This window comes from Neopelma chrysocephalum, unplaced genomic scaffold (assembly GCF_003984885.1).
Source record: "Neopelma chrysocephalum unplaced genomic scaffold, ASM398488v2 Primary Assembly neopelma1_24, whole genome shotgun sequence".
NCBI classification, from domain to species: Eukaryota; Metazoa; Chordata; class Aves; order Passeriformes; family Pipridae; genus Neopelma; species Neopelma chrysocephalum.
The window spans coordinates 50986100-51000439 of NW_020897693.1; the positions used below are offsets into that span (position 1 = coordinate 50986100).

The 14340-nt window shown below is 39.4% G+C and overlaps 1 protein-coding gene across 7 annotated transcripts in view; it reads left to right on the forward strand.

Annotated features, from left to right (window-relative positions):
- PPP2R5E (protein phosphatase 2 regulatory subunit B'epsilon) overlaps nucleotides 1-14340 on the forward strand; it is a 78159-nt gene that overhangs the window by 46659 nt on the left and 17160 nt on the right. For all 7 annotated transcript variants that reach the window (XM_027674183.1, XM_027674179.1, XM_027674181.1 and 4 more), the window contains 2 exons: nucleotides 848-1044; nucleotides 13065-13166. In XM_027674183.1, coding sequence (XP_027529984.1) covers nucleotides 848-1044; nucleotides 13065-13166 — 299 coding nt within the window. The remainder of the gene's footprint in view (nucleotides 1-847; nucleotides 1045-13064; nucleotides 13167-14340) is intronic.

Genomic DNA, 14340 nt, shown 5'->3' on the forward strand with positions numbered 1-14340 from the left:
TGCATTCCTGTAACTTTCTGCTATTGTTAGCCTCTTGTGTGCATGAACATTGGAGAAAGGAAGCTGTCTGTGTATTCTTTTGATGCATTTGGTAAACTAACCAGCCACTAGGATGCTGCCATTCCTTTTATTATTGTATTGAGTGTTTTTATCTACTGAGAATTAAGAAAACAGAGCAAAAGTAGTGAATAGTACATTCTCCTTACTTCATTGGTCAAGCACATACTATTTTTTGTGAAAGTGTTCCTATTGATGCATGTTATGTGTTCATAGTACAGCAAAAAAATCCTCATTGTGTTTCAATGCAACTGATTTTGCTGTGAAAAGTGTCAACGTGGGGGTAATGATTGAATCTTAAAACTTGTTTGTGGAATTATAGTCTTGCTGTGTATTCATATATATGTATTCATGTATATTCATGTAGGGTTATAATTGACGCAGTGTTTTTAGAAATATAAATTAATCAAGCTTGATGTGTTTGTCAGTTCTTTCATCCTTCTTTGGAGTGTAAGTTAACAGTGGTGAACGCCAGCCTCCAAGTAGTGGTATGTTGTAAAATTAAGTCTTCAGTGCTGTTGTGTTTGCATTCTCCACTTAAGCCTGGACTTTCTTGGTGAACTTTATTTTCCTAATAGCCAGTGGTGACTAAATTTCTTCTACAGTATGTTGAAGATCTCAAACACACAGCAGTAACACGGTTCCCATAAGCGGTTCGTATGTTAATGTGAACTCTGTTTTACAAAAATTGTACGAATGCTGCTTTCCTTTGAAACTGATCTTCAAAAAGAAATCCTGTTTTGTATAATAAGATGCCAGACTCACAAAGATTTCCTTTCTTGTTTCATAGACGTTCCATCTTCAGAGCAGCCTGAACTGTTCCTAAAGAAACTTCAACAGTGCTGTGTCATTTTTGACTTCATGGACACGCTTTCAGACCTTAAAATGAAAGAATACAAGCGCTCCACTCTTAATGAACTGGTGGACTACATTACAATAAGCAGAGGCTGTTTGACAGAGCAGACTTACCCTGAAGTAGTTAGAATGGTGAGTTCCTTCTTTCTCATGGTCTCTTTAAATCCACTTGCAGTTCTAGTTATGTGTTGTGGGCGAAATTGAACCTGGAGTAGGTGGATTAAATGAGGCCTTTGGTTTGTATTTGCTGCTAGACATCACTTGGGGATAATTCTCCAGAGACAAAAATGTTAATTTTTATATATTCTTAATTAAAGCCAAGGAGATGATGGTTATTTATAATCACAAACCTATGAAAAGAAACCTGGATTGTTTCCTGATGGAGAAAACCAGCAGCCATAAAATGGAAGACCGTCATGTTTCCACCCACCTGCCTTCCCTCTCCTCCCCAGTATAAATAATGGAATAATTTTTGCAAGTTTCTTATCTTTCTTTGAACCTTCTCCAAGCTCTTGAGTGTCTGCTTTAGGCAGAGATAGCTTGAAGTGTGCATAGATAATAATTTTAAAATAATAAATGCTAAAGATATTGTATAGGATCAGTGTGAAAATTTCCTGGTTGTGGTGTGTGGATTTATTAGCAGCTGTTGTTAGAGTGAGCAAGATTACTCAGCAATAAAGCCATACCTTGTATATAGAAATGGTGAGATAATAGTTTTTCAGTGTAAAAATGGAAACAGTACCAGATGCTACATGGTGAAGGTTCATTGGATTGGTAAAACCAATCACTGCTTTAAAGTGTTTGTTCTGCACTACCATACAGAACCCTTAAAACCCATTACCTAAATGAGAAGGCAATTAGTTAAATATAGATTTGGTGATGTTGGTTTCCTAATGATGCTGTGTGATCATGGAATCCACTGGCTATGTGAAAGAAAAACATGAATAGATTTTACACTGCATTATATATGCTCCTCACTTCTTTTCTGACACGCAGATACATGCTGTGTTGCTCGTCTGTAATACTTAAAAATAGCTGTAAATTGTGACAGAACCACCAAGCAGTTAATCATGAAAGGGAAAAAAACAGAACTTAAGGGTATATGGAAAAATCTTAATATGGCTTCTCTGTGTGTGTGCATTGTCAGAAAGCCTATAATTATGTGATCAGATTCTTCCCCTTCTCCCTCACCCTCCCTTTCCTGCTTCTGCACTGGACCAATCTTCTGAATGAAGTGCTTTTCAGTCTGTTATGTTATTTGTTCAGCATGTGGTCTCATGCACCATTCAAATACTGTCAGAATACAGAATGACTAGTTCTTTGCTCAGTTCTTCAGCTGGTGCTGCATCTAAATGGTTTGCCAATGTTTTAATCTCCTGTGTATCCCTTGTGATGAACAAAGTGTATCACCCCCTTTGCACAGACAGGACAGTGATGCACAGATAACTTCAGAAAAATGGGGGACTTTTTCACTTACCTCTTCAGAGAATTTGATAGTCTTTTTAGCATTTCTGTTACTGAGGTTTTGTTCTCAGGTTGACTTTGTTTATAGTTGTTTACTGTAGATAAATCTGTTGAATAAAAACTCTGCAAGTTAGTGTTGTCTTAGTTTGGGCCCCAAGAAACAACAAGAATTTGATTGGTAACTGCTCATAAAGTTCAATTTGAATCATAAATTGTAGTCTGTGAAACAATCTGATCCTGAACTGTGAAAGAAATGCAAAACCCCTTGGGTAGTATGTCCTACACTGTCCCTGTAGTCACTTGTGTTAATTCACACAACAGGTTTTATCTTAAGGAAATGATGCATTGCCTAAAGAGTTTGAAAAGAATGGTTTTAAATAATTTCCTTAAATATAGTCTATGTCTATGATATGGAGGAGTCACTGGAAATAAAGATACAACCTGAATATGTCCAGTGGATTTTGTTGATATATGCTAATGGAGCTTCAGGAATTCAGTTTCAACTTAACTCATTTTTGATGGAAAACTGTGCTTTCTTCCTTTCATTGCATCATTCCCCTCTTCAATTCTACCCACTTCCCCACTTCCTTCTACCTTGCATTTGGGCTCTGGTGCTAAACCCAAGCTGTGTTTCCTCTTCATTGCCATGGTACCAAAGCAGGGCAGGACTGCGACTATTCTCAAGTCCTGTGTCTGGCTACCCAGTGACCCTGACTGCCCAAACCTGTGGATTTTTACAAATAAAAAGATGCTTAAGTATTTAGGGAAGGGGACATGCTTTTTCCTAAAGAATTTTCTGAGGGTGTTGTAGCATTTAGATTTTGTAAGAAGCTCTGGCTTGCAACAGCCACCTGTGCTTTGATGAAGGTGTCAGCTCTTGGACAGCTGGAGTCACCCGGTTGTGCCTGTGGTTTTGGTGCATGTGCTGCTGGAAAAAACACTTTGGTGGTTGTATTCCGTGTGAGCAGGATGCTGTGCTCTGGAATTGAATTTATGTGAGTGAATCCATAGCAGATGCATGACTGATTTTTGTCGATCATCCCAATGAATGCTAATGCAGCATTTCTACTAAACCACATCACCAGGACCTTTGTGGCTTGCAGGTTTTTTGTATTTTGCAGGTATAGGCTATCTGGTAAAAATGCTTTTTCCCCCTCCTTATCTTTGCCTATAAAAGCAAAACTTGTCCAGCATTCTGATGCTGGACATGGGCTCTAGAGGGAAAGGTAGGGCTTGTGATATTATACAAAGTAAGTTTTCAGCACATACTGCCTGATCAAGAGACAACATTATTCACTTTGTCCTGTAGCCTTGTGTTTGGTGTAACCTGTTCTTTGCAGTAAGTGCAATTCTTGTTTCAAGCAGATTTGTGCCCATGATCTGAGACAGAATTAACTGTGCCCAGTTGACTTTGTGAGTGCAACTGCTGCCTTTGTCTGCTCTTGGGGATTTTCACCAGGGTCTCCAACTGTGTTCACAAAAGAGCTGTCACGTTGACAATCTCAGACCTGTCATGACAGTGAAGAAAACAGCAGTATCAATGTCCTGACCAAATTAGTGTCCCCACTGACTGCCTGCCACAATTGTCACGGGAGTGTTTTGATTGAAAGACCAGCATCTTAAAACTGATCAAAACGGAGCCCAGGTGTTCTTTGTCCCTTTGGAAGGTCTATTCCCTTTATGTGTAGTGTTTATGAGTCTAGGAATTAATATTTCCTGCTTGACCCTTTGAGCTACTGTGATTTGGAGGTGAAGGGAAAAAAAAGAAGTTCTTTTGTGAGTTTTGGTATCATTTAAGGTCTGGAAAAAAAAAGGGCCACCAGTCTGAAATTTGATATTTTTAAAGTTACTGATATTTGTAGAGAAGGATTAATGGCTAATGGATTTTCTCATCTTACTTTTTTGAACATTTTAGATAATTAATAACTGTGGAAGAGGCTTTTTTGTTTTGAGGTTTTATAACGTACATGTATGTTAGTGATCTCTGTTTGTGACCCGACAGGAATTTGGCTCTGTAGATACTGGGCTAGAAAAAGATTGCCAGTAAAATTCTTCAGAAGATCTGAGACTTTTAATTGCTTCTAAAATGTGGTGGTGTTTTGACATAAGGGTTTGAAAAACAGTCATTTGTGGTAGCCAGCATAACTCCTGGGTATTTTTTATGCCAACCATCTGAAATGCATGCCATTAAAGCCTTTATCTGTTTTTGCAGTATCACATATTTTCATCTTGTTCTCTTGAGCATATGATATGATGTTGTATATAGCTAAATGTGAAATCACTTGGCTCTTTGCCAACCTGTGTGCAAATCTGCTTCTTTAAACCTCTCTGTTTAGCTTGATACAGTGTTTGGCATGTTAATTGTTATTTAAAAAAAAAAAAAAACAACAAAATAAAATTGAATTTCCTAATGGCCACCAAAGCAAGTTGCAGTGGCCTCGTCACTGTCATCAATATCAGTTGATGGGAAGAGGGATTGGGATTTGTGTTAATGGCCGTGAGCTGGAGAGATTTATTCAGGAGGGCATTGCTCAGCACGCTTCCCCTGCAGCTTAATGTGTTGTTCAGAAGGGCAGATGACATTGCTTAGAATTAGGTAAGTCTCAGGAAAAAAGGCCCTTGCCAATTAAGCCACACTCTGCTAGGAAGGAAATAGCAGTATTAGAGCTTTATGAGCCAATAATTGGACACTTAATCTAAAATTTGTTCTTGTCCAAGCAAAATGTGGAGGCTTAAACTAATGGTACTGATTTTGCTGGTAGATTAAGCAATGGTAGTTGAATGAAATAAATGTTTGTTATTATCTGTGGTATCCTAAAGGGTGTCTGTAGTAGAGCTGTTTTGTGTTTTCTGGGTGTTAAGACATAGATTGAGGAAACTGATTTATTTCATTTAAAAAATTGGATGGGAAAAATTGACAAGCTGTTAAACTGAGAAATCTGGATGAATTGTTGGTGAGCAACCTTTCAGCTCTCCTACTTGATTCTTCAAAAACTGTAAACCCAAGCCCTGACATTTACTGGGGATGTTTACAGAACATCCAGGAGTGATTGCTAGCCCGTAGGAGATGGCGAATGAAACTCTTTTGGGATACACCTTTTAGAATGGTTCTGAATTGTTCTCCACTCTTCTAAGTGCTGAAATGCTTTTGGCTTCCCGTTGTCATCTTTATCTTTTCTGTAACGACAAATCAAGTAAAATAGGACTGTAATTTCTCTATAGCCAAAGTGAAACATCACATGTCATGAGGTGTAGAAACTATGTTGAGCAACACAGGGAAAGAAACTTGTTTAAATCAATACCTAAATAAACACAAAAAAGTGAGTTTTAAAGGTCAGATTCTGGTTTTCTTTTTTTTTTTGCTTTTATCTCTCCTTTCTACTGGCATAAATCTAGAGGGATTGCATTCCTTTTACTGCAGGTTTGTCTTAACAGATGTGAGGGCAGAGCCTGTTCAGGAGTTTGTTTGTGACAGACCTGTTAAACATAAAAAATATGTTGTTAAGCCATGATTTTTTTAGCATGTTAAGGACCCTATTTTTAGGAAGTGTTCTGGCTGTAGACTTCATAGGCATTATGAATCTTTTTATTTTTTATAGCTTTAGCTGTATCTTATGACTAAGTATGACATCTTGGTTGCTAAATGTTCATCCTGTTTAGGGTTTTCTGTATTAAAATGTTCTTGGATAGAGATTTTTTTGCAGGTCTACCTATTTCCAGTCTTACCTTTTTGATTTACCAAAACTCCTGTGCATATGTTCCTGTTGGTTCTTGTGTTGGATTTCAAAGTATAATACTGAATGTCATTTTGACTCTAAGAGAAATAAATTAAATCATAGACTCTCACAACAATTGACAAATAATGTCTCATTTCTAATGGAAATTTTATATCACTTGAGGAATTCTGTAAAATTTTAGGAATTAATCTTAAACGCAACTTGAATCAGTAGAAGTGGAACAGATTGTTTTGAAGCCATCTGAAATGCTGAAAGGAAAATTCAGTATCTTTTGACACCCCCCAAATGCATTTTGATTAAACACTGTTGTCATGTACGTGCAGCAGTGATGGAGCAAGCATGCTATTGTTAAAAATAAATAGGTAAAAATCACATAGTATTTTCAATTCTGTTCTTGTTTCTTTAGTGTGAAGGTTATCAATTCTGTAGAAGCAAGAAAAGAATCTAACTTTGATTTCTTTTATGTATTATTTCCAAATACCTTTGTTAGATGTTTTTGTTATTCACATTCTTTATAAACCTAGTTCGTACAAACCCCACAATGCTTATTAAAAGAAGTGGCTCTGATGTTCTGTGCTCCTCTCAAAAAAATCAGTTGGAGGCAGCTCCTCTTGAAGCAGTTGTCCCTAATAATTTTTCCTGACAGTGTGTAATTACATTTACCTGTATCCGTTATTCCTGCAGTTGGTTACTTAGGCCTTGCATCCATCAAACTTTATCTGCATAATAATACAATGACTAGGTCTAGAGCAAAGAAATAAACTGGAAAAAGAGTTTCTTGCTGCAGAAAGTACTTATAGACTGCAGCTATCTTCTATTATTATTATTATTATTTCTGTTATTATTATTATTATTCCTTTATCTCCCCACACCCTATTTTGGCCGTGTCATCCTCTTACTTACCTTTCAAGCATTGTGTCTCTAGACAAGCACAACACGAATCTTCTGGGGGATTGTTTTGCTGGGTTTTGAATTGTTTGTTTTGTTCTTTACTTTGGAGTCGGAGACAGTATGAGTTTTGTAAGGCTGTCTAGAGTTCAAGTTCCTGTACTGGCAGGCTTTCACTTCATGGAGTGCCTGCTCTAGACGTGAGGGGCTCTTCCTGCTGGTCCTGTCCTTTAATTTGTCCAAGATACTTGAGCTACTGCTATGATATGCTAGTTTGTATTATATAGAATTAGCTGGGCACACATTAAATAAATAACTGTTCCACTGGATCTTCTCAGAATGTAGGTACATGGAGATAAATGAGTGGGGTTACTAGAAGAGTACCCTGCTATGGTCAGGTCTGGGTCTGCTCCAGTTTCCAGCAGCAAGAAGCTGTGCTGGAGGTGCTGCCTCAGGATGGATCTGGGCTTACCCTTCTAATTCAGATCATAAGTGTCATAATCCACTTTGATTCATGTGATAGAGAACAAGATTAGAACAGGGGGTAATGGCTTTAAACAGGAAGAGGACAGAGTTAGATTAGATACTAGGGTGGAATTCTTGACTGTGGGGGTGGTGAGACCCTGGCACAGGTTGCCCAGAGAAGCTGTGGATGCCCCATTCCTGGAAGTGTTCATGGCCAGGTTGGAGTGGGCTCTGAGCAACGTGGGATAGTGGAAGGTGTCCCTGCTCGTGGCTGGGGGGTTGGAACAAGATGATCTTTAAGGTCCTTTCCAACCCAGACTGTTCTGTGATTCTGTGAGAAGTCTCAGGGTTTGCAAATTGGGTTCATTTTAGGCAAAACCTCTATTGCTGGAGTGTAGCTAGTGCTTTTATCAGTGCAAGAGATTACTAGAAAGAAACTCCTTCTTCCAAACAGACACAGTGTGGACATTGCACCTGAGCACCAGCTCTTTTGTTCTACAAACTTGTTCCTGTTGCCTTTCCCTGCCAAGAGAAGCATTGCCCAAGGATCTCAGGTTTGCTGCTTGCTCATCTGTGTGGATGGAAGCTGCTACCAACCATCAAAGTGGGTGATGGTAAACTAACAAGTGTAGGAGCCCTGATCTAGAGCTAAATTGTTGCACATTATTCATTGAATTTTAAAAGACTTAAAGGTCAAGAAAAGATGAGAAGGATTGTTTTCCCCCCAGCCTGTGATCTGGATTGTTGACTGTGTTCACAATCCAGTATAGTTCATTTTAATGCAGCCAAGTCAAAAGTAATGCTGCTGGGCAAAAAGAAAGCACATAATAGTAAGCCCTGAAAGACTATATTCAGGCAAGCAGTGGTGCAGAAAAGGACCTGAGCATTGTGGATTGCTATCATGAGCATCTTAATATGAATTTGTGGTACAGTGCACTGTTCAGAGAAGTGAATGTCGATAAATTAATACAACAACATGCAGGAAAAAAGAGGGAGATGGTCTGGCTTTTTGTACATACCCCAGTGCACTTGTGCACAGGTGGGAGGTCAAAGAAAGGAAGCAAAAATAATCACAGCATTAAAAACAAACAGAGAAACCAGCAACTGTCTGGGTTCAGGGAGCTCTGATTTTCCATTGAACAGCACAGAGGTTGAGAAGAGTCATGTCTACGTAAGAATACCTATATATAGATAGACACATACTGCATATGAAAATATGTGTATATATATATATATACAGATGTAAGAGATCTGGTGGTTTAACGAGAATCAACGGGAAATCAGGCAGATTCAACCTTGAAATCAGAAGCAGTGCTGTAGTTAAATAGTAGTAAAACTTTGAGAGAAGAGCTGGTGGAATCATTTACAATCTTTTAAGATAAGATTAGATACTACAGTTTGTAAAATGTACTTTAGTCAAACTTCTGGGAACAATTCAGTGAGTTTTATAGACAAATTATAACTGAGTGACTGCAGTAGTTGCTTCGGGCTGTAGAGCATGTAACTCCATAAACAATATTAAAAAAAACCACATATGCAGATATGTTTCAGAAAGACAAGTTCAGTGTCTTTTGCAGGGGCCAGTGTTGTCTCTGGGTTAGCATGGCTTCATGTTACAGCTTAATTACATTTTATTGTTAATGTATGTTGTTATTATGCACAGCACTTTAAACACTGTGTGCAGAGATACTGGGTTTCAATTTTGTATGTACATGGGGTTTATTTGGATGATTCCACATATTTTTAATTGAAGAACAGGTGTTCCCTGTGAGCTACATGGGTATTCACTTACCCTGGTTTTGTATAGCGAATATATTAAACTTCCCAGTGTTTGTTTTCATTTCAGGCTTCATTCAGGAAAACTATTACTGATAAAAATCTTTGTTTCAAACAGCACAGAGTAGGAGTGCTCAGCTGCAATTGAATTTGTGAAGTGTTTCTGTTACAGCATTATCATTTTTATAGCACTCCAATGAGGGACAAAGAGAGGACTTCTCAAAGCATGCATTTTGACTTCAGGCTTGAGCCTCTTAGTTCTTTATTTTCTTAAAAGTATTTCAAATATAAATGCAGTGATAAAACCAAAGCTTTCTTGAAGATTTATACTTTTAGCTGTATATCCATCATTTTGTAGTTCTGCATTGCCAGGTACCAGTCATCAGACCTGCTCAGAACTTGCAGCTCAGTCTCTATGTGGGTATCAGGAGCCCTCTTTGTCCTTTTTTGTTTTTAATGAATTGACTTTGTATTGTAATTGCCTGGAAGAGTTTTTGTCTTGCTTCTGGTTGGAGTTAGATCAGATGTTAGGAAGAAATTCTTTACTCAGAGGGCAGTGAGGCACTGGCACAGGTTGCCTACAGAAGCTGAGGATGCCCCATCCCTGGAGATGTTCAAGGCCAGGTTGGAGGGAGCTTGGAGCAACCTGATCTAGTGGAAGGTGTCCCTGCTCATGACAGGGGATTGGAATGAGATGACCTTTAAGGTCCTACATCCAGTTTGGTGTGTGCTTCTGAAAGGAACAGTCATGGAGGACAGCGTGCAGATGTTTTTGAGGACAGAGGGGGGAGATCTGTCATGATACAACTTTCTAGAATATTAAGAGTTCTGGTTTGCCTTACAAAAATATCATCTGGGCTTGGAGATGTTCCTAATCCAGTGGCAGACGGAAGTCAGTATTGATCCATAGTCATTTGTGTTGGCTATGGGAGCAGAATCATCAGGGACTGCATATGCAGGCTGGCAGGGATGTCCTTTGGCTTGATGATCCAAGAGAGATCAGAAGAGAAATGATTCAGCTATCCAGCTGAAGGAATTTTGGCATGCTGCTTGGGCCCAGGGATAAATACTAAATACGTACCTTATGCCTATCTGAGAAAAATTCTTTCCAGATTCGATGTAGCGTATTCCCATCTTGGTGTGGTGGCTGTCAAAGTCTCCAATGTACAGCTGGGCAGTTCATGCATGGAAGAACTTGTTGCCTTTGGTTCTCCCTTAGAGGCTTATAAACATTAACCACCCAGAGGCTACTGATTTAGATAAGCATGCTATAAATTGACACTGCATGTAAATGAGCTGTCGTGCTGTGTTGTGGTGATTAATGCAACTGTAATGGCACACATTATCTTTTAAAGTTATGATAACCTGGGGAAATCACTTAAAGATAACCTGTTTTCTCTGTTCTCCTCGGGAGAGTATCTGCATTTTGGCTCCATGTAGCTTATCCTTACTTCTAATGCAAAAAAAGAAAATTAAAGAGAGCAAAGTGTATACTAAGACCATATTCTAGCTTTCATTGCCTTTACTCCTGCATGTTAATTTTCTTATGCAAAAAACCTGCTTTTGAGTTGCCTTGAGACTGGAGTTTTTTAATAGGCACTCTCTGGAAATCATACTGGTTTTGTTCCAAGCTCAAGATCCAGGTGTCAGTGCTGGCACTTAACTAATTGTTGCTGAACCCTTCATACTTTTGGCATGCTGGTAAGGCCCTGGCACTAACTGCTTGAGGCTTGGTTTGACTTAAATTAAGTCTTGTAAGAATTTGTCTTTCTTTGGCTTTTCATTCTGAAAGGATGTACTTTTCCTTGCAGGTTTTGCTTGTGCCATAATTCAGTATTTGTCCCAGTTTCTAAACAAAACAGCTGATCAATACTAAGGTTTTCTGTGACCTGTTGGTACAAGTTTCAATAATACACGTATGGTTAAATTTGCAGAAAAATTTGTTTCAAATGAAATTTAAACCAGAAAAGAAAAAGTTGTCTTTGGTTTTCTTAGTTTCCTACTTTGGTCCAAATCCTGAGATAGCTGGGGTTTTTTTGGCTGTGAAGCATTAACCAAATATGCTTGAGTAAGTATTGTAGAATCCCACATGCTTGGATCCAAGGTACATTTCCCCCTTTTTACTTGGGAATCCTTTGGGCTGTCTACCCTCTTTTGCCCTGTGCTCTACCACAGGAACAGTTCTGTCTTGCTAATTCTGACTGCTCTCCCTGCTCTTTTGTATCAGTGATAGCAGAAGGAGGAGCTCAGGAATCCTTGAAGAAAGACAAACTGTAACATGTGTATTCCTGGAATAGTTATTTGACCTCTCATGAGACTAGAAATGTCTTTTCATGGAGGGGCTCTTGAGAGAAGTGAATGAGTCGGGGAAGAGGATGGAGAAGGGAAAAAAAGAGCTGCTCCTAGTGATTGCTGGCAGTCACTTGGCAGGTGTGGGTACAGGGCAATTGGGGTTCAGCATCCATCAGCTCGGGCTGCAGCAAGTGCTGTATCTCTTCATGCTGAAAACCATGCGGCTTGAAAACACGAGATTTAGGTACAGAGTGGGGGCTTCCGTGAAAGCCTGTGGTGCTGTAAGTGCAGTGGCACACACCCTCTTGTGGCAGAAGGGAAAAGTCCCAGCTCAAACCAGCGTGGCCTCTTTTATTTTCTGTGCTCACTGGTTTGCCTTTCCTACTCTTCTTTTGTCTTTCCCTTGTGTTCAGTGAACATCCTTATGTGCTGTCCTGCACTTTTCTGTTTCATCTTTCTGTTTATGCAGCACCTGAATCTGCTCTGTTTGTCTTGCAAATTCTAATATTTCACTCTATTTCAATCTGATTTTATCAGTATTTAAAGTGTATTTAAACTCTGGCTTTAAAGTGCCTTTTCTTACTAAGTTGCCAACATATTGAAAATATGCCTTACAGATTAACTTTAAGGCATATGCAGGAGCAAAAGGCTGGAAAAATAAATAATGACATTCAAGAGCATACTAGTTTTGTTTCTTAAATAGCTTAGTTTGTCTGAACTATTGTGAAGGGGTCATGTATAGATTAGGAGATAACAGGCTGCTTTTCCCAGCTGTTTGATTAACCAGCTTAGAGATGGGTCAAATGCGCAGGAGCAGAGTGCGAGGGAGGCACATCATCACCTTCCAAGTGCAGGAAGGGCCCTACAGCATGTTTGCAGTTTATCAGATTTGCTGCATAATAAGCTGTACGCTCCATTCAGCACTCTAATTAACCCAGGAAAGCACTCTGCTTCAGTCTTTGCTGATAGCATGAACCTCACAAAGCCAAGCAGTCTCACCAAAGTACCTCTAAATAAGATTAAGCCAAGCGAACCAACCATGAAATAAAATGTAGGCTAAGTGTCGAGCAAATACTATTATTTGCTTTCATTTAGTACCAAGTACTGTACTTGGCATGAGATGTCCAGGCATTTAATGTGTGAGTAGCACTGGCAGCTCTTAACAAGTGCTGACAGATGAGACCTTAATCATTCATGTTTTCTCTCCGCAAAGAAAAGTAACCAAGTGTTGTATGAAAACACTTGTGAATGCATGTTGATGGTATTTCCCACAACTCCTAAACAGCCCATTGGTACTCAGCAGAGTTGGGAATCAAATGTTGGTGGGCTCCTAGAGTGTGGTGGCAGACCAGCTAACACTGGGATATCAGTGGAAAGAAGAAAAGCCAAGATTGTGGTGGCAGATTTATAAAAGGACAGATTCCTCAGCCCTGTTCTGAACTTTGTTAGAGTGGGTACAGACATACACAGCCCTCAAATCTAACGCCTGTTTGAAGAACAGATCTCATCTGTCTTTCTTTCACTTTTCAGGTATCTTGCAATATCTTCAGAACTCTCCCACCTAGTGACAGCAATGAATTTGATCCAGAAGAAGATGAGCCCACCTTGGAGGCATCGTGGCCGCATTTACAGGTTTTCGATTATTTACCTCAGAAGAAATGCTTGTCATTGCTTAACGTATCTCATAATTTTCTCAGCTTTTGTTTTTAACTTGTGAATCAGACCCTGTTAGTCTGTGAGACACTAACATTTATTAATCCCTTTCATGGCTATAATATAGTACCTACAGAGACGGGAGAGAACTTTCTGATATTTGCAGAATGTTAAAGCTTTCTTTAAAAATTCTATTAATGTAGTCCCTCATATATCCTGTTTTCCTTCACTGATTTAAAAATTATTTTGTTTTCCAAACTGCTCTGATGTGCAAGGGTTTTTCAACAACTTCAGCAAGAGCATCATGGGGATGATACTGCTGGCAGTTTTGCTTTACTGAGGGTAGTTTATATTCATACAGAAGTGCACAGGTGTTGGCAGCTGCTCAGAAAAATGAATGATAAACTACATCCCTAAGTCCTTCTTCCTCTCCTTGAGTCAAGGTTTGTTTTGAGGTATTTGTAGCAGGGCACTCACTGCTGAGTATTATCCCTTCCTCTGTGTTTCAGTTGTCAAAACAAGGTATTTTGAGACCCCCACCTGGACCAGTGTGTCCAGTTCTGGGGTCCTCAACACAAGAAAGTTGTGGACCTGTTGAGCGGGTCCAGAGGAGGGCACAAAGATGATCGGAGGGCTGGAGCACCTCTCCTACAAATACAGGCTGAGAGAGCTGAGATTGTTCGGTCTGGTGAAGAGAATGCTCTGGGGAAACCTCATTGTGGCCTTCCTGTACCTGAAAGGGAGCTTGTAAAAAAGAGGGATAGTGACTTTTTACATAGGCAGACAGTGCAAGGGGGAATGGTTTTTGTACTAAAAGAGGAGAGGTTTAGATTACATTTTAAGAGGAAATTCCTCACTCAGAGTGCACTGGCACAGGTTGCCTAGAGAAGCTGTGGATGCCCCATCCTTGGAGATGTTTAGGGCCAGGTTGGATGGGGTTTGGAACAACCTGGTCTAGTGGAAGGTATCTCTACCCGTGGAAGGTAGTTGAAGTGAGATGATCTTTAAGGTCCCTTCCAACCCAAACCATCCCATGATTCCATGATTTTGAACCAGGAACATAAACTAAGTTTGGAGAAAGCATCATCGGTATTAAGGCAGTAATTTCCTTTATTGAAAACATAGATGCAGATCCTTTGTGTGTTAGTCAGGA